Source organism: Tasmannia lanceolata, unplaced genomic scaffold, assembly GCF_043159265.1.
Source record: "Tasmannia lanceolata isolate RefF3 unplaced genomic scaffold, GAP_Taslan_0.1 ptg000019l, whole genome shotgun sequence".
Taxonomy (NCBI): Eukaryota; Viridiplantae; Streptophyta; class Magnoliopsida; order Canellales; family Winteraceae; genus Tasmannia; species Tasmannia lanceolata.
In genome coordinates, this window is record NW_027518696.1 from 15,452,285 (window position 1) to 15,470,313 (window position 18,029).

Here is an 18,029-nt window from a genome sequence, read left to right on the forward strand (position 1 = left end):
TTTTGGTTGGAAATTTCGGTGAAAATATTGTAAAATCACGGAAACATATGCAAATGATGAAATTGTGAGAAGAAACTTTAGGAAACGCTAGAAAAATACAAATACATACTTAAAAACCAATCACATAAACATTTTAGTTTTGGTTGGAAATTTCGGTGAAAATATTGTAAAATCACGGAAACATATGCAAATGATGAAATTGTAAGATGAAACTTCAGGAAGCGCTAGAAAATACAAATACATACTTAAAAACCAATCACATAAGCAAGAAATTCATCCACAATGGCATAATCACATCGAACACCTAGTGACATGCATTGTCGCACATGTTTGGAGCAGTAAAGTCAATAAAGAAGTATAGTGTAATGAAGTATAAGAAAGTACAATGACTAGTCATCCCTCCAAGGATCCCAACTCAATGTCAATACCACACAAAATTACGAGGTGGTATTGATCACATGCCGATGTGACATCTCATGCATAATATACAATTACTTTGTTGTCCAGTCCAATGATACTGCCTACTAAATATCATTCTCTGCATTAATGAAATGAAATGAAATGAAATGCAAAGGAACATGGCTTACAAAAAAAATATTTTCCCATTTTGTGCTTAGTCAGAGACTCATCATTTGACATTTGTATTATGATTAAGTTTTGAAATTTGAAATTCCTGTGACTCTTCACATTGAAATGAAGGTGGGCCCACCTTCGATTCAACTAGGATGAGCCCACATAGCATGTTGAGAAAGATAAAAAAATCTTAAATGTTTTTCTACCTTTACAATTGATATTGGCACCATTATTTGCATCTTTTACATCTGAACGTCAACTTATCTATAAATGCAACCATTGTTGTTAAAATCATACGATTCAAATCGAATCGAGGATTGAACAATTCAAATCAGAAGGAAGAACCGGGTTTTGTAAAAAATCGTATGATTCGACTTTGAATTGTATGATTTTTACGATTCTTTTTTGTTCGCTTATTTTTCTGTGGTGAGCCCTTTACGATTAGAAATAAATCGTATATAAACCACTCGCCCCAACTTATGACCTAAAAACAAGTAAAGAAAACCCTAACTCAATTCTTCGCATCCTTCCTTCTTCTTTCTTTCTTTCTTCTCCTCCTCATCCTTCCTACTTCTACCAATACCAGCTGCAAGTTTTTTTCCATGTTTCAACGAGTTAGGTCTTGTTGTTATGTATTTTGATAACTGAATGGACTCACCATCGGTTCCCAAAATCCGGAACAAACAGGGACATTTGCTGGTTGTTTTAACATATCATTTCTTGATTCTTATGAATTTTGAGAGCTGATTGTGATTTCATTATGGAAATCATTTCAATGATTTAGGCCCTATTTCTTTTGGATTTTGAGAACTATAATCACCATACAATTCAAATACTTAATATGGGGCATATGGGCTTTAATGCAAAACTAACAAGGCCTTAATATGGAATCCATTAAATGATTTAGCCCCTGTTTGTTTTTCCCCTGATTCAATTATTTAGGTTCTATCTATTTTGGATTTTGAGGACTGTTTGTGATTTCAAGACGGAAATCATTTCAATATGCTTTGTTTACTGCTGACACTTCTTTATATGATGATTATTATACAATTGAGTATGTTAAAGTATAAAGGATAAATAACGCCTTTCTCCAACAGCTCAAGCTTTTGGAGAAGTTGGTAGTTAACATGGTATCAGAGCCAATGGGTTGATCCTTCAAGAAGGAAAGAAGAAGAGTATCTCCCTCCATGCCATCATCCCTTTCTCTCGTATCTCTCTCGTTTTCCTCTCTTTATCTCTGTATAGTTTCTCCCTCAATTCTTCTCCTCGCTCGTGTCCTTGCCTCCTCCTCCTCCTCCCACTGCCCCTCTTCCCTTTTCCCCTAACCCCTCCATTCCCTGCTAAAGTAACCCACTACAGTAACGCTACAGTAAATCGCTACAGTACCTGCTACAATACCCAAATAGAAAAAAAAAAAACCCATTTCTATACCCTAGAAATCTCACTCTTTCTCTTTCATTTCGTCAAACCCATTTCCTTTTTAACCCATTTTCCCTCTATCGTATATCTCAAAACAAAACAAAAATCATTTTGGGTTCTCCTCCACTCCAAAGCTCTCTTTATTTTCTCTTCTCTATAGCTTTCTTGGCTTATGGCATTTGTCTTTCCCATCTCATCTTCAAGGTACACCCCAAGTGTTTGATGAAATGTCTCAAAGGGATTTTGTGCCTTGGAAGTGTTCTTTTTGTTTCAAGTTGAAGGCCTTTGGCCTCAACTTGAGGGGGAGTGTTGTCTTGTTGTCGTCTTCTTATCATCTCTTTCTTTCTATTACCTTCTATGTCTTTTATGTAGATCTTCAAGGCGCGCACCAAGTATTTGATAAAATGTCTAAGAGAGGTGTGGTGCCTTGTTTGTCATCTTTCCTTTGTCTTCTTCTCTACGGCGCACACCAAGTGTTTGATCAAATGTCCGAAAGCGGTGTAGTGCCTTATTTGTCTTTTTTTCGTTGCAAGTTGAAAGTATTTGACCTTCAACTTGAGGGGGAGTGTTTTCATTTAGTTCTTTGTGTCTTTTCTTAGGAGTGTTGTCCACTTTGTTGTCTTTTCTTGAGGGGGAGTGTTGTTAGTGTTGTCTTTATCTTCTTGAGGGAGTGTTGTTTTGTTTTCATGTCTTGTTTTTCATGTCTCTTCGTGTTGTTCGGTTTTTTGCCTTATCCCTTCATGTTATCTTCTTCCTCATTTTCCGGGCGATGGCTTCCTTATCCATCGTTGGTCGGCTCTCTTACAGGCGACTGTCTTTTTCTGTCGACCTCTCCTTTCCGGGCGATGGTTTCCCCATCGTTGGTATGCTCTTTTCAGGCGACGATGTTCATGCCGTCGACCTTGTCTCCAGGCGATGATGTCCCCATCGTTGGTTGGTTATCTTCCTCTTCTTATCTTCAGGCGACGATGTTCATGCCGTCGACGTTGTCACCAGACGATGGTTTCTCCATCGCTGGTTGGTTATCCTCTTCCTATCTTCTTATCTTTTCAGGTGACGATGTTCATGCCGTCGACCTAGTCTCCAGATGATGGTTTCCCCATCGTTGGTTGGTTATCCTCTTTCTCTCTATCCCTTCTCTCCAGGCAACAGTTTCTCCGTCGACCTTGTCTTTGATGGTTTCCCCATCAGTTGCTATCATCTTCACTTAGCGTTGTGTTGCTTCGCCAATGTTCGTTGTGCGCACCTTTGGTGTGCCTCTTTTGCTTGCTGAATTGTAGTTGTTCTTGCCATGGCGCCTCCATTGTCCTCGATATGCGGATATGTTCGTCGTGCTCTCATTCAGGGAGAGGCCCTATTTGATCGCTTCCGTTGTTGTGCTACTTCAGGGGAGCTACTCTTTTGATGGGCATTGATCTCGATGCTGTTCATGGTGGCCTTTGTTTTTTTGTTTATGTTTTTCATTATGTATGTACCACACCAGCTTGAGGATGAGTGTTATACCAAGTTGGATGTGCATGAGCTTCTTGTACTTTTTTTTAGTTGTTGACGTCAGACGGTCATAAGAAACAAAATGAGCTATGGGATGTGCAATATAATGAGATCTAGTGCGAGATGCAATAGGAGAGTCAGAAACAATGACAGAGGAGGGTGAAGAAGATACCTCAGTAGGCAAGGTAGGGACCTTTACAGATGAAGGCGATGGATCTTGTGAAGGAGCTGGAGGTCCGTCTTTCTGCACGTGTCGCCGATATTGTTTGATAACAGGTGGTGGAGCCACTGGAACTGATGGAGAGGGCAATGGATCTGTGATCATAACAGGCTGTAAGGGTACCTGAACCGAGTCAGAAAGCGAAGACAGGAATAGTGGGACCTCATTCTCCAAGGGACTTGTGAGAGGAGGAGAGGAAGGACCAAAGAAAGCTTCAGATTCAAAAAATGTTACATCAACTGAGACATCGACGTAGTCGATGACTATAACAACGGTAGGCTTTCTGAGTTCTAGAATAACCCAGAAAGACACACTGTTCCGACCGAGGGTCGAGTTTGTCCCGACCAGGACTAAGAAGATGGACGAAGCAGACACCCAAATACTCGAGGGGTGAGAGGGAATGGATCCTGCTGAGGGTATAACACCTGAAAGGGAGAAGAGCCACAAAGGACAGAAAAGGGAAGACGATTCGCAAGAAAACAGGATGTCAACACGGCCTCCCCCCAAAAAGATTTTGGGACTCGCATTTGAAACATGATTGTGCGAGTAACTTCAAGTATCTTAATTTCCTTTCAGCGATACCGTTTTATTGGGATGTGTAGGCACATGATGACTGGTGAAGAATTCCATGACCTGAAAGGTAATCCTGAAACCCATGTTTGGAAGAGAAAATTCGCGAGCATTATTAGTGCGAAGACAATTAATATTGCAATTAAACTGATTCTTTATTTCAACATGAAAATTCTGAAAAGCAGTGAAGACCTGAGAGCGGTCTTTTAACAAATATACCCATGTCATACGCAAGTAGTCATCAATAAAAACAACGAAATACCTAAATCCATTATTTGACGCAACCCTAGAGGGCCCCCATACATCAGAATTTATTTATGCTTTCTCCTAGCATTTATTTATGTATACGAAAAGGAGCGAAAAAAATGATGCTCTCTCTCACAAAAACCAAGTTGATCAACCTTTGGCAGACGAAGATGCTCTTAAGTCGGTCGAATTGGGCGAGGGGGAAGGAGCGAAAAAAATGATGCTTTCTCCTGGCATTTATTTATGTATACGAAAAGGAGCGAAAAAATGATGATCTCTCCTACAAAAACCAAGTTGATCAACCTTTGGCAGACGAAGATGCTCTTCTGGAGACGGGGTCAGATTGTTTCACCGACTCTTCTAACCATTTGATGCGGGTGTTGTACTTAGTGAGTTTCAGTTCCATCCGCTCTATCCAGCTGGGAGTGTTGTACTCAGTGAGTTTCAGTTCCATCCGCTCTATCCAGCTGGGAGGGGGAAGGAGAGGTGTAAAAGTCGGTCGAATCGGGCGAGGGGGAAGGAGAGGAAGAGGGGGAAGAGTCGGTGGAATATGTGGAGGGGGAAGGAGAGGGAGGGGGGGAAAAGTCGGTGGAATATGTGGAGGGAAAGAGGGAAAAGTCGGCGGAATCTCAGTTGGGCGAGGAAGGAGAGGTGTAAAAGTCGGTTTCTGAAACTCACTGAGTACAACACTCCCAGCTGGATAGAGCGGATGGAACTGAAACTCACTGAGTACAACACCCGCATCAAATGGTTAGAAGAGTCCGTGAAACAATCTGACCCCGTCTCCAAAAGAGCATCTTCGTCTGCCAAAGGTTGATCAACTTGGTTTTTGTAGGAGAGAGCATCATTTTTTTTCGCTCCTTCCTCCTCGCCCGATTCGACCTACTTAAGAGCATCTTCGTCTGCCAAAGGTTGATCAACTTGGTTTTTGTAAGAGAGAGCATCATTTTTTTCGCTCCTTTTCGTATACATAAATAAAGGACTATCGACTCGACTCTTGACTCAGGAAGGAAAGGACACCCGGTGGTGCTTCCCGAGTTCACACGACTCGCACTGGAACGGAGAGACTGAAGAAGGAACAAATGACGTCTGCCGAAGGCGCTGAAGAGACGGATGACCAAGATGGCAGTGCCACTGATAGGCGTCAATCGAGGTATGCAAGGCTGTAGGAGAACGGCTGCAGTCAAGGCAGTAAAGTCCATCCACCTTCCGACCCGATCCAATCGTCTTCCCAGTCGAAAGATCCTGAAACAAACAATACGAGGGATAAAATGAGATGGAGCACTGAAGATTTTTCGTTAATTGACTGACAGAAAGTAAACTAAATGGAAATTTGGGGACACATAGTACAGATGATAAGGAAATATTAGGCGAGGGACATATTGTACCAATACCAGTGATGGGAGAAGTGGATCTATCAGCAAGGGTAATGGTCTGAGAGCCAGAAGAAAAAGTGCGAAAAGAGGATAACTGAGATGAGTTACCAGTCATGTGATTGGAGGCTCCCGAGTCTAATCCAGGACCCGGAGCTAGAGAGTAAGGCCGTGGGTGAACTACCTGGCTGGGCAAACCCAGCAGTGGGCTGTGAAGCACTATGTCTAAACCGCTGTAGCTCCTCATAATCCGCCCTGGTGAAGGTAAAGAACTCATCAACCGAAGTAGAACCAGGCGTAGGGGTCAAGCTGTCAGATGGGCCAGGAGCAGTGAGATGAGTTGATCGAGGTGGGCGAAGCTCAGGATGAAGCGTGTAGCATGTCTTGATCTGGTGGCCATCCCGATGGCAATGAATACAATAAGGACGTCCACAGCCACCACCAAAGCGGCCACCTCCACGAGCGCGGGGAAAGGAGCCACCTCCTCTGGGTGGCCTGAAGCCACCAAGACCATCAGAAGATATGTGAACGGAACTATCAGAAGGAAGACTGGATGGTGTCTCATCAAGGCACTGCTGCGCACGGAAATAGGCCTCCCGTAATGATGGAATGGTGCCAGAGCCAAGAATCTGATGGCGAAGGTGAGTAAACTCGAGGGACATGTCACTACGTCGCAGACGCATCCACTCAGAGTAAGTGGAACAGATACGCTTGAGGTTCTCAACCCTAGAGTAGGTGACAGCTGTGTGATCCCAGATCTCCTTTGCAGTAGGAAGGAGAATCATCGTGGATGAAATGGCAGGGGTCATGCTCTGCCAGAGTAGACTACGAATCAAGGCATCTTCCATCTCCTATCGAGAATTGAAAGGGTTCTTGAGAGATGGGGGATCATCCCGAAGAAAGCTAACGTTGCCTCGACCTAGAAGGTATGTCTCAACGGCAACTTTCCATGGTAAGTAGTTGGTTCCATCAAACTTTGCAATATTCAACTGTGGATAAGATCCATCCACAGATGCATAGCTAGGAGAAGTTGAGGAAGACGGAGCCGAAGGAGGCGTGGTGGCACGAATGTCAGTAGTCATGCCGAGAGAAGGATCCACAATGACAGGAGGATCCATAAGAACGAGAAGAAGAATAGAACCCTGTAACGACCCGATTTCCGTCGTGTCGCTACGAGCAAAAGAAAGTAAAAATCATGGAAATATTTTTTTTTTTTATACAAGCATCAACGACGATCCCGATAGAATCTTATTACAACTTAAAAATGATACATGACGTAAGACGTCAAAATGCAAGGACTCCAGGAACGAACTCTCTGATCACACAGTCCCTTATCCCATGGTTCCTTCATTTGCAAATGCTCCGCCATCTAATGCCTCAACCCCTGTGGTGGAGGAATCAACGTCAAAGCAGGGTCATCCAAAGACCGAGCAAAGTAAAAGAGACAATAATAACAGTGCATACAATAAAATCCACATTTCAATAATGTCTAGAATAAAGATTACAATGCCCATGGCAATATAAATCAAAGGAGTGACAATAATTTCAATGTATGCTATGTATGCATGTATGCAACAATTTTATAAAATGAGACAGCACATTCCCCAGGTACATCCGGCTTTTCCCCCATTTATTTTTCTGTCAGTTCTTTTCTGACTTTTTCATTTTCTTTTATTTTTTTCTGCCGGTGTCCTTGCCGCACGGCTAACCACTACCCCTGTCTGAAGGTAGTGACGTTATGGACTTGGATTACGGTCTCGCATTTGCCGAGCCGGGGATACTATCCCTCGGGGATACTTTCCCTTTTTGGTTGGTTTGCCAACGAAAGGCAGTACACGCTTCTCGCGTTGGCCTTTGGACCTTAGGTCCCAGGATGATTCCACCACACCCTTAAGTTCCCCTTCACTTTCCCCCATGTATGCAACATGTATGCAATTACTTACCTTTGCCTTTCTTCCTGCATTCATTTCAATTCATTTGATTCCAGCATTCATTTCAATTCATTTGATTCCAGGCAAGCGAGTATAAATTCACTAAGCAGGTATTTATCAGGCAATTTATAAGCAGAGCTACATTGCATAGACAATTATATTGAACACCATTACAAGACAAGGTCTAGCTGTCACCTGCCTTTTCTTATAGTCGCAGTAGGACGAGATGGCTCCTGTAGGCAAATAAGTGAAATAGGTCAACTTATTTTAGTCTAGGTCCTTTTAATATCACACAGACAACACTTGTCCTTTCTGTGTCCATTTATGTCCTAAAATAAGGTTCCCTGTGTTCACTATTCATGTGGGCCCCACATGCTACTATTCATGTGGGCCCCATCATGTCACTATTTATGTGGGCCCCGCATGTCACTATTTATGTGGGCCCCATCATGTCACTATTTATGTGGGCCCCGCATGTCACTATTTATGTGGGCCCCATCATGTCACTATTTATGTGGGCCCCATCATGTCACTATTCATTTCACCATAAGTTGATAAAGTTTACTTTACGGTTACTATGCTAGTATTTCACCGTTAAGTATATAGGTGGTAGAACCAACCATTACTTTATCCATATAGGTGGTAAAACCAACCATTACTTCAAATAAAATATAGGTAGGTGGTAGAACCAACCATGAAAGAGATCATTAAATAATTTAGGTGGTAGAACCAACCATTGAAAGAGATCATTAAATAATTTAGGTGGTAGAACCAACCATGAAAGAGAGACTATTATAAAAGACTTACTTGGTAGTGGATTTTCTTTTTCCTTCTTCTCTCTCTCTCTTCCTCTTTCTCTTTCTTCTCTTCTCTTCCTCTCTCTCTCTCTCTTCTCTTCTCTTCTCCTTTTCTTCTCCTCCTCCTCCTCTATTTATAGACATTTTTTTGCATAGTACTTTTTGCATAGTAAAGACTATTTACTATTTTAAATTATTATTTCTGTCGGTCAATAGTATTTTTGCATAGTACTTTTGCATAGTAAAAACTATTTACTATTTTAAATTATTATTTTCGTCGGTTAACAGTATTTTGCATAGTTAATAATATTTTTTTATTATTAATTTTGTCGGTCAATAGTATTTTTGCATTTTTTTATTATTATTTTCGTCGGTGCGATGATATTTTCGTTTCCACTAGGGATGGGTCCCGCTGGTGGTAGGGCCCGCTGGTCGTGGGGCCCGCTTGTGTGGGACCTACTTGTGTGAGACCTACTTGTGTGGGGCCCGCTGATGTGGGGCCCGCTGATGTGGGACCCGCTTATGAATAGTACTCGGTGGGTCCTACTGTGAATAATACTTTTAAATAGTGTATCTCAATAGTGAACTTGCATAGTATTTCTGCATAGTAATCTTGCATAGTGACTATTGTGAATAGTAATTGTGAATAGTGACTATTGGAAATTTTTAACATATATATATATTTATTCCGTTTTTGTTGACATCTGGGGTGGTGGCTTAGTGGTAGGAAGCCGTTCAATCTTAGCTTAGACTTGGGTTCGAATCGTGTACGCCCCATTATGCCAGATGTCCTCATGCCCGATTAACTTGGGGAAAATGAGTAATGGCCGATGATTACCCACCTATGAGGCCATTTTTATATTTATATATATATATATTTTACCGGTTCTTACATTCTACCCCCCTTAAAAAAAAATTTCGTCCCCGAAATTCCTACGCCCATAACCTAGATATCTTGATAATCAGAATCTCGACACATGATAATTTAAGATCATCTCCTTTACTTTGTAAATCTTAATTTTGATTAGAAATCAACGTCTTGTGAAATCCATCATAATCTGCACTGCCTCTTAAATACTACTAATCTTCTATTCTAGGCAGACATTTTACTCCTATGAATTCCCTTGTTTCCCATAATCCATAATTTATAAATAAGTTTTCTGACCTTCTGTTGCCCCATCCTGTACCTCGTTGTCATCGTTGATTAGGCCCCATCCTGTACCTCGTTGATTAGGGCGAAGAAACGCTTTTCAGTTCCTGGCTGTGCGTTCTTATCTTGGGTCAGAGGGCGGTACTGATTTCTTCTTCCCTGGTTCTGCTGATTGTTTGCACCGGTTGATATTGTGGCGGAGGTGGGCGGTTTTGGATGAAGGCTGGTGCCTTAGGGCAATCCCTTCTTCTCCAGCATTGCCCAACGTGAATCCTTCCACAGTGGGGGCACAAGTTCTTTGATGGTGGACCAAAATTTTTTTTTTTTTTTTTTTTTTTTTTTTTTTTCCAGTTTACCCTTGAAATGTGACACATCATATGTCACCTATTAGCTATCTAACCCTACTTAACGACACAACCCACAAGCACCAGGGTTTCCGTAAACCCGGGCTCTGATACCACAACTGTAACGACCCGATTTCCGTCGTGTCGCTACGAGCAAAAGAAAGTAAAAATCATGGAAATATTTTTTTTTTTTATACAAGCATCAACGACGATCCCGATAGAATCTTATTACAACTTAAAAATGATACATGACGTAAGACGTCAAAATGCAAGGACTCCAGGAACGAACTCTCTGATCACACAGTCCCTTATCCCATGGTTCCTTCATTTGCAAATGCTCCGCCATCTAATGCCTCAACCCCTGTGGTGGAGGAATCAACGTCAAAGCAGGGTCATCCAAAGACCGAGCAAAGTAAAAGAGACAATAATAACAGTGCATACAATAAAATCCACATTTCAATAATGTCTAGAATAAAGATTACAATGCCCATGGCAATATAAATCAAAGGAGTGACAATAATTTCAATGTATGCTATGTATGCATGTATGCAACAATTTTATAAAATGAGACAGCACATTCCCCAGGTACATCCGGCTTTTCCCCCATTTATTTTTCTGTCAGTTCTTTTCTGACTTTTTCATTTTCTTTTATTTTTTTCTGCCGGTGTCCTTGCCGCACGGCTAACCACTACCCCTGTCTGAAGGTAGTGACGTTATGGACTTGGATTACGGTCTCGCATTTGCCGAGCCGGGGATACTATCCCTCGGGGATACTTTCCCTTTTTGGTTGGTTTGCCAACGAAAGGCAGTACACGCTTCTCGCGTTGGCCTTTGGACCTTAGGTCCCAGGATGATTCCACCACACCCTTAAGTTCCCCTTCACTTTCCCCCATGTATGCAACATGTATGCAATTACTTACCTTTGCCTTTCTTCCTGCATTCATTTCAATTCATTTGATTCCAGCATTCATTTCAATTCATTTGATTCCAGGCAAGCGAGTATAAATTCACTAAGCAGGTATTTATCAGGCAATTTATAAGCAGAGCTACATTGCATAGACAATTATATTGAACACCATTACAAGACAAGGTCTAGCTGTCACCTGCCTTTTCTTATAGTCGCAGTAGGACGAGATGGCTCCTGTAGGCAAATAAGTGAAATAGGTCAACTTATTTTAGTCTAGGTCCTTTTAATATCACACAGACAACACTTGTCCTTTCTGTGTCCATTTATGTCCTAAAATAAGGTTCCCTGTGTTCACTATTCATGTGGGCCCCACATGCTACTATTCATGTGGGCCCCATCATGTCACTATTTATGTGGGCCCCGCATGTCACTATTTATGTGGGCCCCATCATGTCACTATTTATGTGGGCCCCGCATGTCACTATTTATGTGGGCCCCATCATGTCACTATTTATGTGGGCCCCATCATGTCACTATTCATTTCACCATAAGTTGATAAAGTTTACTTTACGGTTACTATGCTAGTATTTCACCGTTAAGTATATAGGTGGTAGAACCAACCATTACTTTATCCATATAGGTGGTAAAACCAACCATTACTTCAAATAAAATATAGGTAGGTGGTAGAACCAACCATGAAAGAGATCATTAAATAATTTAGGTGGTAGAACCAACCATTGAAAGAGATCATTAAATAATTTAGGTGGTAGAACCAACCATGAAAGAGAGACTATTATAAAAGACTTACTTGGTAGTGGATTTTCTTTTTCCTTCTTCTCTCTCTCTCTTCCTCTTTCTCTTTCTTCTCTTCTCTTCCTCTCTCTCTCTCTCTTCTCTTCTCTTCTCCTTCTCTTCTCCTCCTCCTCCTCTATTTATAGACATTTTTTTGCATAGTACTTTTTGCATAGTAAAGACTATTTACTATTTTAAATTATTATTTCTGTCGGTCAATAGTATTTTTGCATAGTACTTTTGCATAGTAAAAACTATTTACTATTTTAAATTATTATTTTCGTCGGTTAACAGTATTTTGCATAGTTAATAATATTTTTTTATTATTAATTTTGTCGGTCAATAGTATTTTTGCATTTTTTTATTATTATTTTCGTCGGTGCGATGATATTTTCGTTTCCACTAGGGATGGGTCCCGCTGGTGGTAGGACCCGCTGGTCGTGGGGCCCGCTTGTGTGGGACCTACTTGTGTGAGACCTACTTGTGTGGGGCCCGCTGATGTGGGGCCCGCTGATGTGGGACCCGCTTATGAATAGTACTCGGTGGGTCCTACTGTGAATAATACTTTTAAATAGTGTATCTCAATAGTGAACTTGCATAGTATTTCTGCATAGTAATCTTGCATAGTGACTATTGTGAATAGTAATTGTGAATAGTGACTATTGGAAATTTTTAACATATATATATATTTATTCCGTTTTTGTTGACATCTGGGGTGGTGGCTTAGTGGTAGGAAGCCGTTCAATCTTAGCTTAGACTTGGGTTCGAATCGTGTACGCCCCATTATGCCAGATGTCCTCATGCCCGATTAACTTGGGGAAAATGAGTAATGGCCGATGATTACCCACCTATGAGGCCATTTTTATATTTATATATATATATATTTTACCGGTTCTTACAAACCCACAGGCAACGGCAATATGAAGAAACAAGAGGAAAGGAACCAACTACTCAAGAGAAGAACGAATGGTGCGGCCTCATGAGAGAAGGACACAGGATAGTAGAGGCCATGAAGATGAAGTGAGACCGCGAAGAGATAAGAGGTGAGACTAATTTAACACATCAAGAGAAAATAAAAAAATAATAGGGTTTTATACTTTTATGTATTTGTAATGAAAAATATTGATTGGGTGGGTATGGTTGTCGGGAAAGCGAGGGGTGGAGGGAATAAGGGCTGGACGGAGGGGGGAAAGGGGCTAGAGGGGCTGATTTGAAGAGGGAAAGGGTTGGGGGAGGTACTGTAGCGGGTTACTGTAGCAGGGAATGGAGGAGAGGAGGAGGCATGGGGTTGAAGGAAGGAGGGTTAGGGTTTTAGAATTAGGGAAAGGTGAGGGTGAGAGATTAGGGAAAAAGGTGAGGGTGAGAGATTAGGGTTAGGGTTAGAGTCGTGGGGGTGAAGAAGATGGAGGCTAAAGGTAATCCCTAGGGATCAGAAACCCTAGGGCTCTGATACCATGTTAAGAGAAAGATTAGAGAAGAAAAAGTGAGTTAGAGAAGAAACTCCCCCTCACTAATGTATTTAATTAAAGAGAGATAAGTACAATTACAACTATGCCCTCAGGCTTATTACCTATATCCAACAAGAATGAACCTTACAAGTTACAATTCTAGATACATACAACAATGCATGAGATTATGTATTTTGTCTTTATTTATTTATTTTTGAGTGATATGTGTTTGATCTTGTTAAACCATTATGGATTATTGTTAAACCATTATGGATGCTTGTCTTGCTTATGTTATGGTTTCTATGAGAGCATTTATGCTTATTCTAGCATTTTCTGAAGTTCTATCTTAAATTTTGATCAGTTGCATACTTTTCACAAAGTTCAATGATTTTACAAGATTTCCACATACATTGACATGTTTCCATTTTCGTGGAGACCACATGCATACCGAAACCGTCATTTAAAATCTTGTGTTTAAGCTAATTGCATTAAGAATTGCATAAACATGTCATGTACTTATCAAACAAAACAGACTTTATGTTTTCCAAGTACAAAAATGAAAAAAAATCAACTACATGGAAGAGAATTTGAAAACGAACTCATTGTTTAAATGTCCTTTTTATGCAATATTAGACCGAAGACTGCAATTAAGAGTAAACTAATCCACAGTGAAATCTAAGGATAAGTAAGCTCCAGCATGTGAATGGTGTTTCTAAAAAAAATAATGCATACAAACACAAATGGAAAATATGTTTCTGGTAGATTTGAGAAGGCACTGTGATCAGTAAATACCACGACACGGTGGAGATAAATTACATCTCCAGTTGACTTTACATGGGGCAGCTTCTGCATATTCTCGGCAAAAATATTTACAGAGAGTCCAGGAGCATGATATGATGTATCCATTATCTTCATCGAGCAGAAATAATCTGCAAAGGAGGGCTAATCAATCAAAACTATATGGCGATTTTCAAATAACACATATAGGCTAACATAATATTATATATAGGTCTGAAATGACTTGCCAAAAACATATAGCAGATGTAATATACCAATGTTGTCAATTTAGTAGCCAAATAATATTTTGGTAAAGTGATCAAAAGGTCCATAATGCAAAACATGGGATCAACAAGTAATATGATAAGATGTTTTATAGCATGGATTTTTTGTCATGTATTCAATGTTTTATAACGCGGGCCGACATTCAATGATGCTATCATCTAGTTTTGATTTTTGAAACCACTGTTAAGGTGACTAGACACAGAGAACCTTGAGTCTTGGTTCTTCTGACCTGGCCTAGTCAGTACAACCAACCATGACCATGGCATTTGAGAAATCCCAAGGGCTTGATGGGAAATGAAACCCAGGTAGAAACTAGGAACAAACATTTTTTTTTGCCGGGTAGAAATGATTGACCTTGTAAGTGTTTCCAGGAGAACCCCTGAGTTTCACAACATTGAAACCCTAATATGATCACACAGCAGATAAATCTAGGGGTCCCACCAAAACAGTAGCACCAGAAACAATAGCATCATAGGTGGCTTTTAATGCAAAATCTATATCACCAGATGTGGGCCCTGAAGCAAATATGGAATCCTATATTAGATCTCAAAAATTAAAAATGGACCTGCAATAGCAAAGTCACGGGATAAAAAAAGGATAGAAGAGCCAATAACTGAATATTGCACCAGGACTCAAGAATCTTACATTCATTAGAATGCGTATTCATAATTGGCCCATTTTTACCACAAATGTCTCCTTTAAGTGGTTTATAATTGTGAAACATTCCTGCCCGTGGTTATAAAACCACTAAAAGAGGGTGTGCCTGCCAAGCGAAGGGAGTGTATTCATCATCTACGAAAAGTTAAAAGCATCCAACTCAACTCAACTCAACAAAGTCTTTGTCCCAAACTAGTTGGCGTGCTAAAATGAATCCTTTAGAAAAATTTCATGAAGAAAGTGAAAGGAATCTACCCGGCTCTAATCCCGGCTCTAGCTGGGTTCTTCTATGTGGATCGTTTTCTTCCATTCTATCCTATCCAAGGTCATGTTCTCTATTATGTTCCTAGCTATCAAGTCTTTCCTCACTGTTTCCACCCAAGATTCTGTAAAATGAAATTTCAATAAAATAAAGAGTCTTTATGTCTCGTTACCGAGGGCCTCGTTTCAAAAAAATACGCCGTCTAGGGGTTGTTTTCTCTGCCCCTACCTCTTTTTACTCTATCAATTTGGTACAAGTCGTCTCTTCTCACCGGAGCATCCAAAGGCCTATGTTGGATATGTCCGAACCATCTTAAGCGGTGCTCTCTCATCTTCTCCTCAATTGGTGCCGCCTCCACCTTTTTACGAATGTCTTCATTTTTAATTCTATCTAACCTTGTGTGGCCGCACATCCATCTAAGCATTCGCATCTCCGCTACACTCATCTTATGCACATGCTGCTTCTTGGTGGCCCAACGTTCTGAGCCGTACAGCATGGTTGGTCTCACAACTGTCTTATAAAACTCCCTTCAACTTGGTAGGGATTTTACGGTCGCACAGAACTCCTGAGGCAAGCTTCCGCTTCAACCAACCTGCTCTTATTCTATGGTTAACATCCTCTTCAATCTCTCCTTCCTTTTGTAGAATTGAACCAAGATAGCGAAAGATATCCCTCTTAGGTACCTCCTGTCCAGTCATATTTACTACAATCTCGTCCTGCCTCCTTACATTACTAAAAGTTAAAAAATCCAAAGCTTAAAAACATAAAAAATACATAGTGTGATGAAATGTCAATAAAAATGCAATCTCTTTAATATATATTTATATGTATGTATGTAAGTGAAATTATATGGTGCCCACGCGTCAAGTCCTGACTCCCATGAAGGCCGTACGATAAAAGTACCGCCCTTGATATCTGATCCAACAGCAGCCTCTTATATATCAAGGGCGGTCTCGCCTTCACGGGACCTGACAGCTTGATGCTCAGGCACCATATAAAAACCCTCTCTCTCTCTCTCTCTCTCTCTCTCTCTATATATATATATATATATATATATATATATATATATATATATATATATATATATTTATATATATATATATATATATATATTTATATGCTTATTTAATTTAGAAAAAAAAACTATTATCTACCCTACACTTATTTCACTATTTCATTTATTGAATATTACATTATATAGTTTTAAAATATGAAGAAAGAGTATTTCTACTCTTAGTGTATTGTTGATATGGTTTCTAAGCAATTGATCAAGGGGAGTGATAAATCGACTCCCAAATACCTTAAATTGACTCCCCGTGTGTCTTTCTCTCTCCACTTTCTCTCTCTAACCCAGAGGAGAGAGAAAGACACATGGGGAATCGATTTAAGATATTTGGGAGTCGATTTATCACTGCCCTTGATCAAATGCATCATTATCTTCCTTCCAAACTTTCAGCTTTATCATTTAGCATATGAAAATCATCAAAACACTGCAGCCCCAAGTTTTCGATGACCAGAAACATCAGTGATAAGTACTTCTTTCATTAGAAGCGAATGGTAATGATGATGATGATCCAATCTACCCTATTAAGTGATGATAAATTTATTGAAAAGAAACACAAAGTGAAATCATGTGTTGCTTCTTTCTGGGCTTTCTCTCTTACATACAGCTCTCACACACTAGAACATATGTTATAGACATTAAAATGTAACTTTAGGCCCTGTTTGGATTGCAAGAAAAACATTTCTGATTGAATATTTTTTCTCTGGAAATTTTTTTCTTCCCGCAATTTAGAGGGAAATAATATGATTATGGTAAATTTAGAGGAATATCATCATAAATTGAATGTCCCTATAAATAAAAATTGAACAAGGTTGGTTCAAGTCATTTTTTTCAAGTGTAAAAAAGTAGGCAATTTCACAAATTCTTTTCCTTTCCAAACTTTTCCACAAAATTCCAGCCATCCAAACACGGCCTCAAGAAACAACTACAGCAGTAGTACGAACCAAGGTTTTAAATTTCGGTTTCGGTACTGATTTCGGACCCCACCGAAATTTTGTAACATTTTTTTTTTAAACTGACATTTTCTCCGAAATTATCGAAATTCCGAATTTCTTATTTTGTGAAATTTGGAATTTCGGCAAATTTCGGTTTCGGTCCCCACCTATATCCGAAATTTCGGATTTCGGCCGAAATTTAAAACCATGATACGAACAACAACAAAAATTAAACTTATATCATAGAAATTAAAACAGAAAACAGAGATCAGAATATGTCCACAAGCAAACAAGTAGACCTAAAGAGAAAACAAAAAGCAATGTTAAGGAAACATAACATTGTGGTAAAAGATGGAGGAAATTGAGAGAAAGCAAGGAGGTAAAAGGGATTACCAGTTCCCTTGCTCTTCCTTGGAACCCCAAACTCAGTGATTACACCTGCAAGATTCACCTTCTGACCTATGCAACAGATTGCATCTCTCAGTTCTAGATACACATATTCACTACGTCTCCCCATTTCCTAGATCAAGAAACCCTAGCTTTTCTCTTCACGAATTCGTAAGGAAAACCCTAATTTTTCTAAAGAAGAAAACGAATCACAGAGGCATTCAAATGCTTAGAGAGGGAAGAGAAAATGAAACAAAACGGGTCTCCCTAGTTCAAAAAGAGGAAGAAAATCCCTTTACGCTAAATTCGCACCCCCTGTAGGATGATTCGCTCCCCTGTACACATCTAAAAGCCTTAAAAATTTGCCAGAATTCACGTTAACAGGGGCGAATCATCCTTTAT

At 40.1% G+C, this 18,029-nt stretch overlaps 1 protein-coding gene across 3 annotated transcripts in view; it reads right to left on the reverse strand.

Annotated features, from left to right (window-relative positions):
- LOC143852563 (protection of telomeres protein 1a-like) overlaps positions 1-17,989 on the reverse strand; it is a 35,698-nt gene extending 17,709 nt beyond the window's left edge. Inside the window, exons 1-2 of one of the 3 annotated variants that reach the window (XM_077361992.1) lie at positions 17,634-17,987; positions 14,054-14,190 (exon numbers count right to left, since the gene is read on the reverse strand). In XM_077361992.1, coding sequence (XP_077218107.1) covers positions 14,054-14,190; positions 17,634-17,757 — 261 coding nt within the window. In that variant the 5' untranslated portion in view covers positions 17,758-17,987. Of the gene's footprint in view, positions 1-14,053; positions 14,191-17,633 lie in introns of all 3 variants that reach the window. The other 2 variants (XM_077361993.1, XM_077361995.1) reach the window with 2 other exon arrangements.
- Between the last annotated feature and the right edge of the window lie 40 nt (positions 17,990-18,029).